The sequence below is a fragment of the Muntiacus reevesi genome, chromosome X (genome assembly GCF_963930625.1).
Source record: "Muntiacus reevesi chromosome X, mMunRee1.1, whole genome shotgun sequence".
Classification (NCBI taxonomy): domain Eukaryota; kingdom Metazoa; phylum Chordata; class Mammalia; order Artiodactyla; family Cervidae; genus Muntiacus; species Muntiacus reevesi.
Genome location: NC_089271.1, coordinates 86,167,687 through 86,185,202, shown reverse-complemented (window position 1 = coordinate 86,185,202; position 17,516 = coordinate 86,167,687). Strand labels below are relative to the sequence as shown.

Sequence of the window (17,516 nt, the reverse complement as noted above, 5' to 3'; positions counted from 1 at the left end):
CTCAGAGAACTGTGAACTTACTAGTTAGACAAAGAAAACACATTTTTCAAAAAGGGGATTTCTTAGCACAGTGTAACTTTTGCTGAGGTTAATAAACGTGCATCATGTTAATATAGAGCCTACATAAACTCATTAAACCTTAGTCCTATAGGCCCTATAGCATAGGGAATAAACTATATCTATGTTTAAAACATACATGAGGTGAACCAGAATTCAAGCCTACACTACACAATGGAGAAACATCTATATGGACTCAGCCAGCTCAAACAATAGACACTGGGGCTCTGAGATTTGGGGACCATCTAAGGGACATATGACGAAAGTATTACAGCAGAAACTAGTCGATCACCTTAAAATCAAAGCAAACCATGTGATTCAAATACAAACAACAATAACAAAAAACCTACAATGACTATGTCCATCCATGAAAAATCTTGCAGTTCTGCCTTCTAGACAGGGTCAAACAAAAGCTGCCAAGAATTCTAAGAATTAGATCTAATAGAGTGCTCTATTCTAAAAAGCAGTCTCTTTGGTATAATCCTCATAGTAATCTAGTAATCTCAGATGAGGAGATAGGGCTTTAGCAAACTGACACAATTTGTCCAAAGGAGGCAGCGTAATAGAATAAAAAGAGCAATGGCTTTAGAGTCATGATAGGATTTGTTTTGAGTCTCAGCTCTACTACTTTATCACTTAGCAGTTAAGTGACGAGTGGACAACTTCTCTAAGCCTCAGGTTCTTGATGTGTAAAATAAGGATAACAGTACTTATCACATAGGACTGTTGTAGGATTCAAGGAGATAAAATACATAAATAGCTTGGCACAATTCCCAGCACATATCAAGTGCCTAACAAGGGGTAACTTTACCATTTAACCACTGATTCTGAGAAAGCCATTTAACCTCTTCACCTGCAGATTTTATTTTCATACAATGGTACTGACAATATCTATTTGACAGTCATTGGGATGATAAAATATACGCAATTTTGTGTACAGGAATGATGTGTCTACATGTGCACAGACTAAAACTTAAAAGGACATATATCTAATAAATGGCAGACACATGCCTAAAACCTCATTGTCTACGTTGAGTTCTCTAACTATCCACACAGCTAGATACTCCTAACTCTATTCAAACATAGAAGAACATTTTCACACAACTCCAATGGGAAGATAGCAATCCAGAAATTCCCGTGAAAATGAGATTTAAAAACAAAATATGCAATTACCTGAATTAAGGGCTCACTCAACATGCTTTCATTAACCTCCAGAATGATGTTTTTTATTTCTTCATATGGCATACGATACGATCCTAGGAAGATAGCTAAAATAAAAGTTGATTTTATTAAAAAGAGAGCAGCACCACAATTTTAAAGCAGAAATAAATAACTGATTTCCATTTCATAGACTTAAATATGAAATCTCTCACTAATATTAATGCACATAATTATGAACAAACAAAAGTACTTTCTGTTAGCTAAGGTTCTAATGTTTAGAGCTCATGAGTATTTATGTGTGTGTGTGTGTGTGTGTGTGCGTGCGTGCATTTAGCCGCTAAGTCATGTCCGACTCTTTGCAACCCCATGGAGTGTAGCCCACTAGGCTCCTCTGTCCATGGGATTCTCCAGGCAAGAATACTGGAGTGGACTGCATTCCCTTCTTCTGTGGATCTTCATGACCCAAGGATCGAACCTGGGTCTCCTGCATTGCAGGAAGATTCTTCACCATCTGAGCCACCAGGGAAGCCACGCGTGTATTTATATGGAAGATAAATCTACTAACAGGGCAAATAACTACATGCTTAGGCATTTTAGATGAAGCTAATATAAAACAACCCATGAAAAGTTAGAAATTGTATCTCAAGTTAACTTTTTAATTCAACACTGAATTTACTGTAGAGATTGTCAGAGGCATTCAATACAGCACCTCTCAAGGAAGACAGTAAAGTAACCTGACACTTAAAAAAAGCTATCAGTCTACTTTGCAGTTCTCCCACATAAGAAAAGATTAAAGTGTCTGAATCATCAAATGTTCTCTAAATCTCTGATGACATTCATGCAGTATGCTATTAGTTGCTTTTTATGTTGAATCACGATTTCCCTTGTCAACTTTTTCTTAATTGGATATATATTATGTCATATGGGAATAATTCAACAAATTATACCTAGAAAAGTTCACACTGACTCAGAAAACATTGCTCAATAATACATTTCACTTTCACCTCCATTGAACATACTTTTTAAAAACATACATGTGTTCTTATCCCCAGAACATGAATATGTTCCTAAGAATTTTTTTTTTTTTCATGAAGAAGTCTATATGGCTCCACTGTACCTAATGAAAAAGCATCCTTTCTGTCCAGGCAAACAATTATATAGACATAAACACCAAATGAGACCACCAGAATCCAAGGAAATAATGTTATGAGATATCAACTAGCAATTAAAATCGTTGTGTGTTTCTTAAAAAAAAAAAAGTGCTGAACATCCACTTTATAAAGGAAAATAGACTGTCAGATAAGCAATGTACATATGCAGAACAATTATTAGGAGACTGCTTTTCTGAAAGCAACATTCTTACTGACAGAAGAATACAAATGACGAGTTATTTTAATCTGATTCTCTATATCACATTCCTTCACAAAATAAACTCCCATGGTATTTCTTTGCATAATTAGAAATGCTTGATGTGCTGAAATTTCTCAAGCATAGTGTTTTAGTATCCTTAGAATATAACACAGCATAATGTGGTGACCAAAAAAATGCTGAATTTAATATAGAGGGAAGACTATATGTTAAAAAAAACAAAAAACAAAAAACTTCAGGCCTGGGTAAATGAAGACGGGTTTAACTGTCCAGCTACTTTAGCAAAAGTTGACTTAACGGCTGACTGGTTTGTTAAAGGCTTTAAGGTTCACTAACCAATTTTATAGGGCAGTGGTTAACAACTTAACTCACTCACATCACAATTCCTTCAAATACAAAGCAGTAGCAAAAAAAGGCTTCAACCAATGTGACTAGTGAATACTCTAAAACCATCACTCTCAGGTCTAGGCAGAAGGAAAATAAAAATAACACTTTTCAACTCTGCCTTCATTCTCATTTTGGCCTCTTAACAATGCAGAATGATTAGTAATTTCCAAAGCCTTTTATTCATAAAAGTTCCACCTGGCCTGGCCAAGGCTAAATTGTAGAGGGAGTCCATTCTGGCTGAATGATAAAAAGGCAACCTAAATGATGTTTACACCGAATTTTGTTTCCAATAGATGCTAAATATACCTGCTCAAAGAAGTTACAACTTTGCTTTAAAAACATCCAACAATCCCTCACTACTAGCATCACCACCACTCCCTATGTAGAAAATATCACATACAAAGATTCTGTGCTGTTTTGGGATCCAAAATTCTCAACTCTTTCACTTTCTTCTTTGCAGGTATGCTCTTCTTTTCTTCTAAAGCTTCTGCATTCTTTTGGACTGAAAGAAAAATGTTGATAGATAAACAATAATACTGCTAATCCAAATGCATGGACTAACATAAGTAAGGCATATTAACTACATTAATAAAGCTCATGCCCAAATCAATAAATAGGTTTATTTCATTAGTTCAAGGAAGAGGATGAACATAAAAATATAGACCTGTTTAGAGGTTTCCCTACAAATTAAATATCTGCAATTAAGTAGAAAAGATAAGCCAAATAGACCCCAAAATCAATTGCTGCTTCTTACCTAATGTGGAGCATTAATTACTGCTTTACCGGGTTCCTACAGCAGCACAGGAATTAAACATATAGTAAAATCTCCCTAATTTGGACTAATTGAGGAAAAAGGCAAACATGTATTTATCCAAAAATATGCTAAAATTAAGGCAGGTCTGAAATTGCTTTAAGGTTATCTAAGGTAACTTTACTGCCAAACAGGTTGCCATATGAAAACCCCTACTGAGACTGCTTTGCTAAACAGATATTAACCATTTGCAAGTTAGACAACAGTTAGCACTTATTTGCAAACTCATAATTAAGGAAACTCAAAGACAGGGCCTTTCGAGTAAGTTTCCTTAGTCTTCTTCACCATATTTTAGTACTATTTGCTTCCTTTGAACAAAAGATTTATTTGCCCTACATTCAGGAGGTAACCCTTGAGTTCCAAACAGTTAAAATGTCCTGAAACTGTGAAGAGTGACAGTGCCATGGAGGAGTCTTAGATCTCCCCCCAGAAAGTCTCTCCCATTACCTCCATCATCCCTCCCCTCAAAGAAGTCATCTCTCAAACCAAAGTAGAAAACAACATGCTGTCTGCAATGAGAAGGAGGCTTTATCTCAGATCCCTAAAGCCCTCCTATATAGAAATTCTACAGCTACCATTATATTCCTATGTTGGCAGTTTACGTCTGCTAATATAAAAACAGAGTTGTAGGTAATGGGACCATGAAAAAATATGAGAAAAGTAAAGGAAACATTTTTCAGTCAACTAGAGTGATATGCTCCTGTCCGCAAACTCTTGCTGGTAAATTTTACCACAAAGTCACATGACCATCATCATGCTGGTTCATTATTACTTTTACAAAATATAACTGCATTTTCAGGCAATTATTATTTTTATTATATTTATTTATCTGATCTTTGTTAAGGAGATCACAAATGAGTTACTGATTTTCTTCTTTTATTTAGAGGAAAAGTAACCCACAAACACAGTACTTTTTTTTTTTTTTTGCTAAGCTTTATGTTCACAGATGTGTGCATCTGGAAAAATTTCTACTAGGCATCAAAATGTTGTGGGTCTATTAAGACTCCCTTTGTTTTCATCCTACAAACTATAGAAAAATTAAATAGACTTACAATAGAAATCAAACAAATATAACCACTAAAATCCTAACAGTTAATGCTAAGCTTTACAGGTATGATCAATTTAACATAATGCAGAGTTCAAACAGGCTAGATAATTACACTTGAAAAACAAGATCTTATGGGAGTAAAAAGTAGTTTGCCATGTCAACTCAAGAAAAGAGAACTATTGGTATTGCTAGAAGAAAAATGACTTTTAATATATTTCTTTCTTTAAATTTTTTTTATATATTTCTTTTAAAAATTATCACAAGTGTTCCTCAAAGGATCTAGGAGCCCAGTGTTATTTCCTATAAAATAACCAGCATATTAATTTATCCTAACTTTCAAGACACTTCCAGCTGAAGACAACGCTATATAAAGAAATGACAGTCCAAGAGTGAGTCCTGTTGTCATAAGAAAAAAGTTATCTGAATTTTACTGAAATTACCTCCAGATGCTTTTAGAAATGTGTGCTAGTCAAACAAAATAGTTGAGAAAAATATCCTAATCATTCAATGTGCTTTAAATCCCAGTATGGGAGACTAATTAAGAAAGCTCATATACAGTGAAAATGCTATGCAGTATGAAAGATACATTATGATTATCCTACAAACTAAGAGACTCCTGAATAACCCAAACATACGCAATGATCATTTTGTGCAACATCATATTTTTGCTTTTTTTAATTAAAATATATTTCAATCTCTCCCCTTTTCAAATGAACAAGCTACTTAAAATGAAGATTAGATCTCTTAAATGCTTAGAGTTCACAGTTTTATTTTCTGAATGCTTACATATTTTCCTTGTATTATACTTTGGTTTATCTTGAGTTCAAGAAATGGGCTTCCTAGGTGGCGCCAGACGTAAAGAATCGACCTGCCCATGCAGGAGATACAGGAAACCTGGGTTCAAACCCTGAGTCAGGAAGATCCTCTGGAGTAAGAAATGGCAACCCACTCCAGTATTTATACCTGGAAAATCTCATGGGCTTAAAATGAAAAGTGGGGAAAACCACTACACCATTCAGGTATGACCTAAATCAAATTCCTTATGACTATACAGTAGGAGTGAGAAATAGATTTAAGGGACTAGATCTGATAGACAGAGAGCCTGAGGAACTATGGATGGAGGTTCGTGACATTGTAGAGGAGACACGGATCAAAACCATCCCTATGGAAAAGAAATGCAAAAAGGCAAAATGGTTGTCTGAGGAGGCCTTACAAATAGCTGTGAAAAGAAGAGAAGTGAAAAGCAAAGGAGAAAAGGAAAGATATTCCCATTTGAATTCAGGGTTCCAAAGAGTAGCAAGGAGAGATAAGAAAGCCTTCCTCAGCGATCAACGCAAAGAAATAGAGGAAAACAACAGAATGGGAAAGACTAGCGATCTCTTCAAGAAAATTAGAGATACCAAGAGAACATTTCATGAAAAGATGGGTTCGATAAAGGACAGAAATGGTATGGACCTAACAGAAGTAGAAGAAATTAAGAAGAGGTGACAAGAATACACAGAAGAACTGTACAAAAAAGATCTTCACAACCCAGATAATCATGATGGTGTGATCACTCACCTAGAGCCAGACATCCTGGAATGTGAAGTCAAGTGGACCTTAGAAAGCATCACTATGAACAAAGCTAGTGGAGGTGAAGGAACTCCAGTGGAGCTATTTCATATCCTAAAAGATGATGCTGTTAAAGTGCTGCACTCAATAGGCCAGCAAATTTGGAAAACTCAGCAGTGGCCACAGGACTGGAAAAGGTCTGTTTTCATTCCAATCCCAAAGAAAGGCAATGCCAAACTACCACACAACTACACTCATCTCACACACTAGTAAAGTAATGCTCAAAATTCTCTGAGCCAGGCTTCAGTAATACATGAACCATGAACTTCCAGATGTTCAAGCTGGTTTTAGAAAAGGCAGAGGAACCAGAGATCAAATTGCCAAAACCTGCTGGATCATCGAAAAAGCAAGAGAGTTCCAGAAAAACCTGTATTTCTGCTTTATTGACTATGCCAAAGCTGGAGTATATAGATACATATATTTATATACACCAAAAAATTATAAGAACATGTAATTGATATTCAATAGATTAATGATGGTGTTTATTTTGGAGGAGAAAAGTGATACTGGAAAAAGTAGAACCCTGAAAGACTCAAATTTACCTCTAGTTTGTTATTTCTTTCAAAGCAAAGATCTATAGTAAATATGAGAAAATGTTAGCATTTGTTCATTCTGGGAGGCTGCTGTATGGATGTCTGCTATATCAGCCTGTGCAAAGTTCCATTTTTTCAATATAAAAATAAAATAAAAATATGACTAGAGTGCAGCTTAAATGTGCCTGTCCTTTTTTATAGTTTACAGACTGTTAGTCAGATTTGGCAATCCCCAGGACAAAGTGTAAACAGGAATCAGAAACAACATGGAAGAGAACAAAGGAAAAAAAAAATATAGGTCAAGATTAGTCAGTGTGGAAAGCAAGCACAATTTTCTTTTCAATTGTTTGTGAACCCATTTGGTGAGGGATAACACATTTGTTTACCAAACCTTGGAAGGAATGGCTGATGCAATATGCAGTGGGAGATAGCATCTCCATCTCTTTTTTTAAGCTGCATATTACGGCTGTGAAGCTTCCCCTCTCTGCATTGCCTACAGCTGTGCACTAACTAAGGCATCCCACAGAATGGTAGATTTCATCCTGACACCTGCATAGTACCTGAAGCCATAGGAATGGCATTACCAAGAGTGTTCCCAAAGTTTAGAGCACATTAAACAAAACTAATGGTTCTAATGGTGGGAATCACACAAACACACACATAATGATTTCCTAATTAAGGAACAAATCTTACTGGTTGTAGTTCAGACAAGAACCCTCCCAAATCAGGCAGCACATGTTACTGCAAATTAACATCTGCATAACGAATATACTTGTACACCTGTTCATTAAGCCAATTACTGAACACTGCTAAATGTCACCAGAACACTATGTTTAACAACATGCATAGCTAACATTGTATATCTTCAACTGGATCTCAGTACCTAATCAGGTAATGGATATTTTAGGAAGGACAAAGAAAACTGGGTTAGAGGTTTTAGGGAGGGTTTCCCTCATTTGAAATAATCATTTAAATATCAAAATTGAAGTATAGTTCTTACTTCATCCCAGTACTTGACAAACGTGGTGGTGGGAGCCCTTCTGGCTAAACTTTAACCTCTGTGAACGACTTACTCAAGCTCTAGTTAATCCCCTTGCCTGCAAATTGGCTCAGCCTTTGTAAGTAGGGACTGATCAAGTACCTACAGGTCATTGCATACACCCAGAGGACCTCCTGTTCTACCAAATTTCCTAATTCATGTCACAAATCAGTAAGTCCAGCAAGAAACCCCAAGACCTAAGTGTGTCAAAGGGACTGGGAAAACATCACCGTAGGAATTATGAGGCTAAAGCCCAGTACTGATAGGCTAAAAGGGCACTTTTTATTAAGAATACAGTTTGGGCTTTCATAATATCCAGTCTTTTCTTTCCTAATGTGGTCCACTTCAAACTGGTACAAGTACTGCATACAATCCAGTTTAATGCAGAAGGCAATTAACTTTTTTGAACAAGAGAGAACAAAATAACACCCCAAGAGATGTGGAATCAGGGCCTCAACTTGACAATGTAGGATTTTTCTGTCTGGGTTTCAAGTATACTGAGCACGTCTAGAAGAAGGTTAGCATTCTAGATTCCACCAGGGATTTATTCAAATGACAGGAACTGGGAAACTATTTTATAGTAGTTTCAACAGTTAAAATAAAGTTCCTTTTTCTAAAAAAGAAACTTCTAATCTCCTAGATATTTCTACATAATTGCCCAATAATTGTCTCCAATTTAGCACATCTCTTGCCTGACTCCCAAATCTGCTTTAGTCTTTTTCTCAAAAAATGGCAACTCAATTCCAATTGTTCAAAAAAACAAAAAAAAAACCCAAGGCACAGTCATCACTGACTCTCGTCCTTCACAAGCCACATTTCAGTCTTTGGCAAATCCAGCATTTGAACACTTTTCATCATCTCCACTTATACTGAAGGGTTTCAAGCCATCATTACTTCTAGCCCTTCTTTATTTGTGTTCAGTAGCTAAGTCATGTCTCACTCTTTGCGACCCCATGGATTGCAGCACGCCAGGCTTCCCTGTCCATCACCAACTCCCAGAGCTTGCTCAAACTCATGTCCATCCAATCAGTAATACCATCCAACCATCTCATCATCTGTCGTCCCCTTTTCCTCCTGCCTTGAGTCTTTCCCAGCATCAGGGTCTTTTCCAATGAGTCGGCTCTTTGCATCAGGTGGTCAAAGTACTGGAGTTTCAGCTTCAGCATCAGTCCTTCCAATGAAATTTCAGGACTGATTTCCTTTAGGATTGGCTGGTTTGATCTCCTTGCAGTCCAAGTGACTCTCAAGTATCTACTCTACCACCACAGTTTGAAAGCATCAATTCTTTCACTGCATCCTCTCAATTCATTTTATTCCACCATTAAGTACCCCCAATGATTTTCTGTATCATTTTGAGTAAAAATCAAAGTCTTTGCAATAGTCTAGAATGCTTTTCTTTTTTATAAAATCGTTTCTTTTATATTGGAATATAGGTCATTTACAATATTGTGTTATCATCAGGTATACAGCAAAGTGATTCAGTGAAACAAAAACACATATCCATTCTTTTTCAGATTCTTTTCCCATAGAGGTTATTACAGAATATTGAGTATAGTTCCTGTATTATACAGTAGGTTCTTGTTGACTATTTTACATATAGTAATGGGTATGTGTTAATCCCAAACTCCTAATTTATCCCCCCTAGCAATATTTCCCCTTTGGTAACTATAAATTAAAATGCCTTACCTTATATCCCACATCCTCTGCTTAGCTACTCTGACCTCATTACTTTCCTTTCATTCCTCCCTTCCAGCTATATTAGCTTCCTTGCTGTTCTTCAAATATACCAGATCAACTCCCACAGGAGAGCCTTTGCACTTGAGTTTATATCACCACCAGATCTTCCCTCACTTCTTCCAGATCTTTGGTTAATGTCACTTTCCCATAGATATCTTTCCTGATGATGTGCTTCAAATCACAACTCCTCCCTACTGACACTCCTTTTCCCCTTTGCCTGCTTTATTTTTCTACATAGCAGTTATCACCATCTGACATAATACATGTTATTGTCTATGCCTTCCACTTTGATGTCAGCTCCATTTTAAAAAAGATATTTGTGACTGTTTGTTCCCTGTTACATGCTAGCACTTAGATCTGTGCTGAAAAAGAATAGGTCCTCCAATTATTTTGGAATTTATCCATATCTTTATTGTTATATATATATATATATATGAATAATCCATATATATTCTCATTTATGCACAATGATTTATGTATAAGGTTGTGTATTTCAGCATTGTTACCAGCAAAAGATTATAAATGTTCACCAACTGGAGACAGATTCAATAAACTAAGGTAAACTGGGCATTGTTTATAATAGCAAAAATTTTAAAATTATCCGAAAGCTTTTCAAGAGAAGACTGCCTAATTAAACTGTGCTATGTCTCACTCAATGGACTACTCTGCTGCTATATTCATGACTAAGGAAACTCTTTATGAAACAATATGGAATAATTTTAACAAATACCAATAAATGAAGAAAACAGGGTATGCAAGACTGTATAGTAAATGCTAGCATTTGTTGGGAAAGCAAGAGAGAATATTGACATGTGTTTGCTAGTATATGCATAAATGTTTCTAGGAAAATCTACAAGACATTTATTACAGTACTTACTTCTAGGGAAAGAATTAAGTATCTAAAAGAACTGATTTCTGTGTAACTTATGAAGAATTAAAGTGAGAAGCTTAGAGATTATGGCAGGGACTCAGGGACGCAGACAAGTCACCAGATTTTTAAAAAATGCTTATGCAGACTGCAGAAATATAGTCAAAAAAGGCATAGGCCTGATTTGGAAGCACAAACCAAACAAAATCAGTTAACACTGTGTGATCACCTCCACCATCCTAGACTCTAGAAGGACCCAAGAGAACCTTGGAAAAACTGTTGAGGCAAATTCTGCAAATTGTGTAAGTGGCAGTCCTGGATAAGGCTAGATAATTACTATTTTGGCTTTGCAGGTCATACAATCTCTGTTGCAATTCTATCCAGTCCTCCCAATTGTCTCCTGAAGGTAGCTGTAGCCAATAAGTAACAAATAAGCATGGTGGTGTGCAAATACCATCTATGAATTTAGAAAACTAGGTGGTTATTAACATTTGCCTTTTGTAGTTTACCAAATCTTATGGCAGAAAGTCAAGAGAAACTAAAAAGCCTCTTGATGAAAGTGAAAGAGGAGAGTGAAAAAGTTGGTTTAAAGCTCAACATTCATAAAACTAAGATCATGGCATCTGGTCCTATCACTTCATGGGAAATAGATGGGGAACCAATGGAAGCAGTGTCAGACTTTATTTTTTTGGGCTCCAAGATCATGGCAGATGGTGACTGCAGCCTTGAAATTAAAAGACGCTTACTCCATGGAAGGAAAGTTATGACCAACCTAGATAGCATATTAAAAAGCAGAGACATTACGTTGTCAACAAAGGTCCGTCTGGTCAATGCTATGGTTTTTCCAGTGGCCATGTATGGAGGTGAGAGTTGAACTGTGAAGAAATCTGAGCAGCCCAAAATTGATGCTTTTGAACTGTGGTGTTGGAGAAGACTCTTGAGAGTCCCTTGGACTGCAAGGAGATCCAACCAGTCCATCCTGAAGGAAATAAGTCCTGGGTGTTCATTGGAAGGACTGATGCTGAAGGTGAAACTCCAATACTTTGGCCACCTGATGCGAAGAGTTGACTCATTGGAAAAGCCCTGATGCTGGGAGGGATTGGGGGCAGGAGGAGAAGGGGACGACAGAGGATAAGATGGCTGGATGGCATCAACGACTCGATGGACATGAGTTTGAATAAACTCCAGGAGTTGGTGATGGACAGGGAGGCCTGGGGTGCTGCGATTCATGGGGTCACAAAGAGTCGGACACAACTGAGCGACTGAATTGATCTGAAGCCTTGACAAAATGAGTGCTCAATAAGTAAGTATCTAGTCCTTCATCCTCTTCCTTTCGCAAATGAGGTCAATTTATTCTTGCTTGAAGTTTTGAAAATGTGAGTAAATGTTCAACCTTTTCACTGCACAATAACACCTAGGACTGTTGTTTGATAATTCTGTTTTTCAAATAGTGTTCACATAATCAAACACACTTATATTCTTGATGCTTTTTAAAATGTGTCAACCCTACAGAGACAAATGCTTTAGTCCCAGAATATAACTATCTCTTATTTATTTTCCATATGTTCTCATATGATTTTATCATATGTCTACATGTAAAATGACCATAAAAACAAATCAGCCTTAATAAAATTATAAAATGAGTTTCTACCATGCCATAGATATCTAGGTAGAATCAGAGCTCTTAAGCAGCTAGAATGTTTGATAATGTTTCATAATGTTTCACTTGGGATACATTGGTTTATGAGAAGATGAAAATCTGAGTTTTATAAACAAACAAACAAACACATAAATCAGAACTCTGAATTTCATATAATACAGTTCTCTTACTTTATGTACATAAAAATATTACTGAGTATCTCAATTTGGTTTGTTGCTGGCTGAGCTCAATGGGAAACAACCACAGTTACATTGTCTCTGTTTTCCCCTTTTGGATTCCAACCGGTTTCAATTTTATCTTTCAGCAGTAATTTTCTTTAGTGCAGAAACCACGTCATCCTATTTTGTTGAAGGCAACTGAAGTATTAGAAAAATTTTGAGAGGGTAGAAAAGGAGATATTTGAAGTTTTCATTTCTTTTATTTTAAGTCAAGTTTAGTTTGTTGGTGACTTTCTATTTGAAAGCAGTAAGCAATATGTGAGATTACTTTCGAAATGTTGGGAAGACATGTTCAGAACAAAATTTGAATAAGTTTAGAGTTACCCTGTTTTTAAGACAAAAAAGTTCATAACCCTCTTCCTTCCCCACCTATCATCCTGTTATACTATCAAGAATTTTGAATTCTTGACCCCATCTCCTTGTCCCTCCCTACTCTGTCATCTATTTATAATCTGGATTTGAATACATCCATAACTGCAGAATCTAAATATCAAGATCTCTATAGGTATGGCCTCAGGACCTATATCTCTTAACAACTCTTGAAGTAATTCTAGATATCAGCAAGATTTGGAATAACTATTCTCTGGCATATAACACAACACTTTGTAATAGCTCTTAAATAATCCCCAAATTGAAATGTGCAAATATCATCAACAGTAACCCATGGAAGTCCTGTTAGTAACTTCTTCTACAGCTCAGAATCCAACACTGAAGGAAATACTTGCTCAACAGCTGGGGACACCATAGTGACAAGTGACGAGATTTTAAAGGAAAGTGTAACTATATGGCTGATTCATGTCAATGTATGACAAAACCCACTGAAATGTTGTAAAGTGATTGGCCTCCAACTAATAAAATAATATTTAAAAAAATAAATAAATAAATAAAGGAAAGCAAATGATACTTATGGCATACTATTTTTAAATCAATTATCAACTAGATATATTCCCTGAGAGCAAGGATCTTGCCCTATATTTCTATAATCTATCACTCTGCTAAGTACACAGAAGTACACAGAAATTTTAAGAATAAATAAGAATATATTTTGCACATTAATTAAAAACACACATGTATATAATAAATTGACAATATTAAAATTAATATTAGATACTAGGGTCTCTCTTCCTATTTTATGGATGCAGTTATTACTATGCAAGAAGAGAAGGGATAGGAAAAAGCAATGATTTGTTGTTGAAAGGAAAGTGAAAGGTAGTTAAAGAGATTCATTCTTGTTTGACGTAAACATGTTCCTATTTTTATCACATTGCTGAAAACAATGAGGATATGTAAGACTTGGAATATGCCAAAGAGCAAGACAGAAAATATTTGATTCTATGAAAACTAGAGTTTTTAAAAAAAGGGAAAATTCAGCCTAACCAAAAAAGACAGTAAAACTAAATAAAATTCTACCTAAGCAAGCAATTGGAGTTTGGTTTCATTGCTTTTACACACCAGGTAGCTGCCTGTATGCCTCAGACCAGTGGTCCTCAACCTTTTTGGCACCAAGGAAAACTTCATGGAGGACGGTTTGTTCACGGACTGGGGGTGGGGGTTGTTTCAGAATGATTCAGGCACACTACATTTATTTGCATTTCATTTCCAATCTAATGCGACCACTGATCTGACAGGAGGTACCAGTCTATGGCACAGAGGTTGAGGTCCCCTGCCTTAGACCAATAGATCTCAAGAACCAAGCTCTAGCGAAAGTACATAAGAATACTCTGTTTAATGTCAAGGTCAAATTCACTTATGTTCCTAACTAGTAGCAGGTTGATACCACCTATAACAATGAGAATAATGATAACCTGAGTCCAGCATGTAAGCTATTCATCAAGATAAAAGTAAATCAACTTCCATGAAATCTATTCCATGGATGCACTTAGTTTAATATTGAGGCATCAATAACCATAACTGGTGTATATGGGTGTGTGTGTGCGTTTGGATCACTAAATAGATCATAGTTAGGTGACTTCCATTTAACAATGAGCTTCCATGAGGTACTTTATTTCATTAAATGCCAGAAACAGTTTGGATTGTAAGCTTTTAAGAACTTAAAAAAAAAAAAGTTTTTGGCTGAGGGCCCAGCTATAAGAAACTCTCTACTGTGAGAACTATCTTTTAATAATACTATGTTCAGTGCTATAGCGCATTTTAAACATAACTGCAGTATGAAACAACATAAGTCCAGTATTTTATTATAGAATAATTGGCAATTGCCTTCCGTGTACCTCTTATTAATTTTTGAGACTCAAAGGTAGATAATAGAGTCCTGTATTGTTTATAAATGAATATATAAGATAAAAGCAATGGTTAAGATTAAATACTAAATCTCAGAGCAAAGCAAAACTCAATGTACATTGTATCCTCAACACATTGCTCCCCAAATTCTCTGAAATCTGAAGAATTCAGATATAGCTATCACCATATAAAGTCAAACACATCTCAAAAAGATTAGAATGAAACCTACATTATGTGTACAAAACAAACAAACAAAAATCAGAAATCCCTTGAATATGAAGGTTTTACTGGGAATGTAAAAGAGAAAGTAATAACCCAGGTAAGAAGAGAGCTGCTAATAGTCACAGACAGCAAATAAATTTGATGGGATCAGGATAGCAACCTGCTGACACTTTTTCCTAGCAAACTATCTCTAACCTGCTGTGCTTGCTATTAGTCTGGCCTTTACTTCACCCCAGCCACTTCAGTCCCATCACTGTAGGGGCTCATTGCTGCATTCCTTGTGGCTGCCACCGAAGTGTGCCTCTGCTTTCAGTCAGGAATTCTTTCAATCTGAACTTAAGTATTGGTCCTAACTACAGAGAGGGAGCAGGAAGCAGTACATAAAGTTTGGAACAGAGGTGTCATAAAGAAATATAATCAAATTAAAAGCTTCAAATTGGCTAATAAGAAATGATAGATTCCTATTCCTTACTGGAAAGTGGTAAAAAACATGAACTCCAAGCTTGAGTGTGACAATCCATGAAGAATGAAAGAAGTGCTAACATACCTAGCTTTCTACTCAGAGTTCACGGAAATAATCTGAGAAGATACTTAAAAGGGCAAAGATTACATCTGATATCTGGTATAGTATTTTTTATTTTTTGTGGGGGTGCTTCCCTGATGGTTCAGATGTTAAAGAATCTGCCTATATTTAAAAGCTGAGGTACACAGGATACATTAGGTGTCAGTAAATAGAAAGGTAAATGGTTATACTCCCTTAAAATCACCCTTTAAGTTTTGCCACTAAAAGACATGCATTTTAAATTTATTACACATATGACATGAATTACTATGCATACTTTTATTCTGGGTGCCTAATATAGATGAAAAGATTACAGGTTCTAAATTTAAGCAATATTTGCCTACTGTCTACCTAGGATAAGTCTACCTAAAGTTAGAAAAAGTATGACAGGACTCCCAAATGATTGCAAAATAATTTGTGCTCACCTGCCTTTACAACTGTGCTGTCAAACCTGTATCTATCCATTAAGACCCAAATAAAGTATCACTTTCTCTATGAAACCTCCAATTACCTCTACATCTTTGCCTTCTACAGCACTGCTAGGGCTTCTCTTGTGGCTCAGCTGGTAAAGAATCTGCCTGCAATGCAGGAGACCTGGGTTTGATCCCTGGGTTGGGAAGATCCTAGGGGAAAGGAAAGGTCACCCACTTCAATATTCTGGCCTGGAGAATTCCATGGACTGCATAGTCTATGGGATCACAAAGAGTTGGTCACGAGTGAGTGAATTTCACTCACTTTTTACTGCTAAGGTACTTCCACGTGTTGCCCTGCTTAACTATGGTTCATGTATGCATCTTTTTGCCTTTCCTAAGTTACAAATTCACAGGGAAGACACGTTTGATACAACTTGGTCTCCCACATCCATCCCACCTCCCATAGTATCTAGAAAATGACACTCAAATATTATGTGAATAAAACCTCTGAAATGTGAGAATGGAAAATGATTAGGGTGTAGGAAGAGAAATGTGAATTTGACGCTCTTCTATATTTAATATGTAACTGAAGCCTAAGCAGAGATTGAACAGTCAGTGAGAAAGAACTCAGGACAGAAGATTAGACCCAGGGGAGGATGCCTGAAATCAAGGACACAGAGAAGAATAGACAATTAAGAGGACAAAAAGAACAATCAAAAAGGTGAGAGAAACAGGAGAACACATTGTCCCCACAGTGAAAAAGGAAAGTGTTTCAATAAGAAAAAGTAATCGACAGTGTGAAGCATAGCAGGATGGTCAAGCACAGCCTAAGTCCTCCCCCTCAGTAAAAAAAGACCAGAAGAAAACATGCCATTTCAGAACATACAGAGCAATTTTGAAAGAGCAATGACAACAGAATCCATATTACAGGATGCAAAGAAGAAGTGAAGGGAAATGTCAAAAAGATCACTCACTTGAGCAGTTAGGAAAAATAATTATATAGAATATGAAAGAGACAGAAACAAGATGACTGAATCCCAGCTTAGCATAAGCTTGCCTATTACAAGAAGGCACCTGATTGTCAAATTCAAGAACAGCTTTTATGCCAAAAATGATTTCAGTACAAACCCGGCATACAATGATTTACTGGACAAGATCAATAGAAACTGCAAAAGAGATTCTACTCTTCAGCAATCCATGTTGCATCAATATCTATAATGGAATGAGACAAGGTGATACAATGGCCCAAAGCTTCCTGGAATTGCTCGTTAATGAAATCAGGCAGGAAAAGAAAGTCCACACAGACAGTAAGTACCCCACCCTCTTTATATTGATGACAAAAGAACATTTTCCAGGGTCATAAGAAGAAAAAAGCAGTATTTAGCACTACCAAATTCCAGGCTAGAAATTGTTTAGAGAACTAAATGTTTATGCAACAAGCATGACCCACAAGGACCTGTCCACATCTATGGCAAAGAAACACAACAGCTCCATCTACCTAAGTCAACAAATGAACAAAATTGCTATCTTCAATGTTAAATGCTTCAGAAGCTGCAACCTCTGACAGTTTTATTGAAAAAACA

General features: G+C 36.3%; 1 protein-coding gene across 2 annotated transcripts in view; it reads right to left on the bottom strand.

Annotated features, from left to right (window-relative positions):
- Positions 1–17,516, bottom strand: part of DIAPH2 (diaphanous related formin 2) — a 969,789-nt gene that overhangs the window by 539,261 nt on the left and 413,012 nt on the right. For both annotated transcript variants that reach the window (XM_065914818.1, XM_065914819.1), the window contains 2 exons: positions 3,374–3,475; positions 1,231–1,325 (listed from right to left, as the gene is read on the bottom strand). In XM_065914818.1, the coding sequence (XP_065770890.1) occupies positions 1,231–1,325; positions 3,374–3,475 (197 nt within the window). The remainder of the gene's footprint in view (positions 1–1,230; positions 1,326–3,373; positions 3,476–17,516) is intronic.